The sequence below is a fragment of the Triticum aestivum genome, chromosome 6D, assembly GCF_018294505.1.
Source record: "Triticum aestivum cultivar Chinese Spring chromosome 6D, IWGSC CS RefSeq v2.1, whole genome shotgun sequence".
NCBI lineage: Eukaryota > Viridiplantae > Streptophyta > Magnoliopsida > Poales > Poaceae > Triticum > Triticum aestivum.
Window position 1 is genome coordinate 4,970,368 of NC_057811.1, and position 4,030 is coordinate 4,974,397.

General features: G+C 44.7%; 1 protein-coding gene across 1 annotated transcript; it reads left to right on the forward strand.

The window, feature by feature from the left end:
* The first annotated feature begins 2,244 nt into the window (after positions 1-2,244).
* On the forward strand, positions 2,245-3,894 carry LOC123140690 (WAT1-related protein At3g30340). The gene is made up of 3 exons (XM_044559977.1): positions 2,245-2,531; positions 2,665-2,727; positions 2,864-3,894. The coding sequence occupies exons 1-3, from the start codon at positions 2,362-2,364 to the stop codon at positions 3,693-3,695; spliced, it is 1,065 nt and encodes a 354-aa protein (XP_044415912.1). The 5' UTR covers positions 2,245-2,361; the 3' UTR covers positions 3,696-3,894.
* Positions 3,895-4,030: the final 136 nt, after the last annotated feature.

The following is a 4,030-nucleotide window of genomic DNA, read 5'->3' on the forward strand; positions in this document are numbered from 1 at the left end:
AGAATATTGTCAACATGTCTCCAGAGATTGTGCGTGGAGGCATCAGGCCAATATCCAGCAGATGCACTGTTCATATATTGCACTTTAGCCACTAAAGACATGTTTTATGCTGAGCAATGTTGTAAGTGTTGGGTACTGCTGACTAGCTTAGTGGGTTGTCTCCCAACCAAATATCTTCCACGCGCATGTGTTGCAACTCCTCTTTGGCACTGATTAGTCTCTTTGATAGCCACCTGTGACTAGGGCGGACCTATGTTATCTCATTAGCTAGATAGGGGGCACTAGGACGCCCTACAAACTTCACTGTTAGATCGAATACTTATAGTTATTTAACACCCAGATAAACAGTTATACATACTTTGGCAAGTAAGTGGACCTTGGGGTAATTTTGGTTTAGGCCCGCCACTGCCCGTGACAGTGTTTAGGTGTTTAGATATTTACTTTGTAGCAATTCTTGCCACACACACCATCCTCATTTTGTAGCACCTTCAAGAGCCACTTCCTCAGCATGCTTTTCTTTTTAACCTACAAATTCTCCACTCTGAGGTCATTTTAGTCCTTGGGTCTACAAATAATAGTCCACCTAGTTAGCCTACACCTCCATTTATGTTCGCCACTTTGGCAGAAAAACCTGGACCTGTAGTAGTCAATTCTTTTCAGGAATATCACAAGCTTCCTAAAATGTATGGATATTCACATGTACCTAAAGGAAGCAACCCTGCCTCGCAACCAACAAATGTGCTTGTATTGATCCTCGAGCTAGAAGAGTATTAGTGTAATCTCCATACTTTTGGGTGTTTTCTCTCAAATCAATATATGCCAACTTGGTGAAGGTTAATTATAGATTTTGTCAAAATTTATTTGGAAGCTCAGGCTAACTTTAAAAATCAAGATTGGTTCATTTTTGTTCGATGTCTGTCATTTATGTTTATGCCGGGCTATTCTAAGTTCTCATAACAAAATTACTTTAACAAAAAAAAGAGCGTCCAACTTCTTGTACGTAATCCTCATGGCTGTCCACTGGATTTGTATTTGGTCCTCATTGTAGCGTGTGGGGGTGCTAGATTCCTTGGTCTTTAAGTGTAGCCACTAGGAAATGGCAGCATAGGATTATCCAACCGACATGGATGACGGCCTAGTAAAAGGATTGTTGCAGCATAATTGTGAAATGTAATCCCTATTGTGGTTGGCGTAGCTTCTAAGCTCGGGATATATTTATTCCTTGTATGATCTAATACTTTGCAGTAATATATGGCTAGTGCATCAACGTACCCAGAGCCGAGGGGTTTCCCTCCTTTTTAGATTAAAAAAATGGAGGCCATAAAGCCTTGCCACAAGCATGTCTGAAGTTACCAAAGTAAGCTTGCTAGTTAGTAGAAAGCTAATAGTTAGATGCACAAATCCTTACATTTCTGTTGGTAGATGATAATTTCCTTCATTACTTTTGTATGACCGGTCTAGTATGCCAGTCATTCATGGCTTGGAGCACACAATTTTTTTGTTCAAATTTGAAAATTTCAGAAGTACGAATTTGAAATATTTTAGAATTGTGTGAGATAAGAACATAATAATTTGATTATTATAATGTGAAATTGGAGTTCGTATGCACGTATATAAGACAAATGGAAGAGAATGAAATATAGGGGCTACACTTCTATAAAATCTGTCAAAGCAATGCACCCTACTAATCTAGTAAAAAAATCAGGGGCCGCATCTAAATGGGGTCTGGGGCATATCTATTTAGAGTACCTGTTAGATTAGCTCTAATACGAGTCGTGCATGCATATGGCCCAACACATATTGGTATATTATTCTTCACTGCACACAAATTAAAGTAAATATTGTTGTACTGATTTCGTTAATCAAGTTATAGAATATTGTACCATTAATAGTATTACTACAAGCATGTCTGATGCTATCAATGAAGGGCCTAAATTAGCTAGCTAATTCCTCTAAAGCTAGCAAGATGAACAAAATCTTCCATTTCTGTTGCTAGATGATAATGTCTTGTTTCATTAGAACTTTTGGATGGCCCGACTAGATAACTAATGCCACTATGCCAGTCATGCCTGGCCGAACATATTGCACACAAAGTTAAAGCAAATAGTGATGTGCTGCTGATTTAACTAGTTAAATTGTAGAATATTGTAGACATGGATCTCCACAGATTGTCTGCAGGGCATGAGTGGAGGCCATAAATAGCCCTGCCACTAGTATATCTTTTGCTATAAATCCAGGACCTAGTTTAGTTAGTTAATTAGTATCACACTCATCAAATAGCTTTTTTCCGAAAAGGAAGACAAAGCCTCTCTCACCATATATCGAGCTAGTAAACTTGATTGTGTTGATCAAGAGAGGAGAATGGATTGGAAACCTATGGTGACGATGTTGGCGGTGGTGACCGTGTTCGCGGTGATGAACACGCTGACAAAGATGGCTTTTAACGAAGGGATGCACACCACCGTCCTCATCGTCCTCCGCCAGCTCACCGCCACGCTCTTCCTCGCCCCGATCGCCTACTTCAAAGAGAGGTTCGTTTCAGCACTAATTATGTCGTTGCAAATATAGACCAGGAGTAATGAAAGCTTTTATATTTTCACAAGATACTAGTTTCTGATGTTGAGTTTGCTAATTTGTATGTGGTTTTCATGTATATATATGTAGGAAGACTAGGCCTAAGATGACCACAGAGATCTTCGTCTACCTCTTCTTGAGTGCCTTGCTCGGGTAATTAATCTATTTTGCTTAATTACACCAAGTGTTGGCAGAGCTTAATCTCTTTTGCTTAACTATAGCAAGAGTAGCAAGTGTTGATCAGTCTTGAATTTCATATGCTAATTGATGCATGGCTATGGCATGGCAGAGCGTCACTGACCCAGTGGTTATTCTTCTTTGGCTTGCGGTACACGACGGCGACGTTCGCGAGCGCCTTCATCAATATGACCCCCATGTTTACCTTCCTGCTGGCGCTCCCCTTCAAGATCGAGAAGCTCGACGTGGCCACCGGCTCTGGCGCAGCCAAGCTCACGGGCACGGCCGTGGGGCTGGCCGGAGCGATTTTGATGGCGCTCTACCAAGGCCCGGCCCTGACGGGGGCGCCGACGACGGACCACCATGCTACTGCCGGTGCCCATGGTGGTGGTGCGTGGAGGTGGGCGATTGGGTCGGCGGCGCTGCTGGGCGGCTCGGCGAGCTGGTCGCTGTGGTTCATACTACAGTCCAAGATCGGCACCAAGTACCCCGCTCTGTACTCCAGCACGGCGTGGATGTTCCTGCTGAGCACCGCGCAGATGGCCGCCGTCGGTGCCGCGACGGAGGCGATGACCCTCCAGGTCTGGCTTCCCGGGACGGCGTTGAAGGCCGTGACGGTGCTGTTCGTGGGGGTGGTGGGGTCCGGGCTGGGGTTCCTGGCCATGTCGTGGTGCGTGGAGCGGCGGGGGCCGGTGTTCACCACAGCGTTCATGCCGCTCATCCAGATGATCGCCGCCGGGATCAACGTCACGGTGCTCCACGAGCAGCTCCATCTCGGGAGCGTGGTCGGGTCGGCGCTGGTGGTCGTGGGGCTCTACTTGGTCCTCTGGGGGAAGAGCAACGAGGCGAGCAGCAAACCGAAGCTGCCTCCTCCATCACATTCCAAGCTCGCGTTGGCTGAAGAAACAGAGCATGGTGATTCACGGATCATGCAGAGTGTGTGATGAGCCGCTGCGTCATGGTGATTAAGGTGCAACTGTCTCTCGGCACCAAAAGGAGGAGAACATAGTTCGCTATTTTCTTCCATTTTTCTTCATCTTTCTACTAGAATCAAGTGAACTTTAGATAGGTTATTGGAAATAATTCACGCGGATTAGTCCAAGTGGATTATTGTTCGAACGGGTAAAGTTTTTTACTTTTCAATACAAGGCTTTACATTCCTCACTTTAAATTAACAAAGCTCTTGACAACTATAGTGCAACTACAAAGTGGAAAAAAGCAAGCAGGAGATAAACAAGTGGTTAGCTCTCCCACCCCGCATCGCCTTACAAGCGACTCG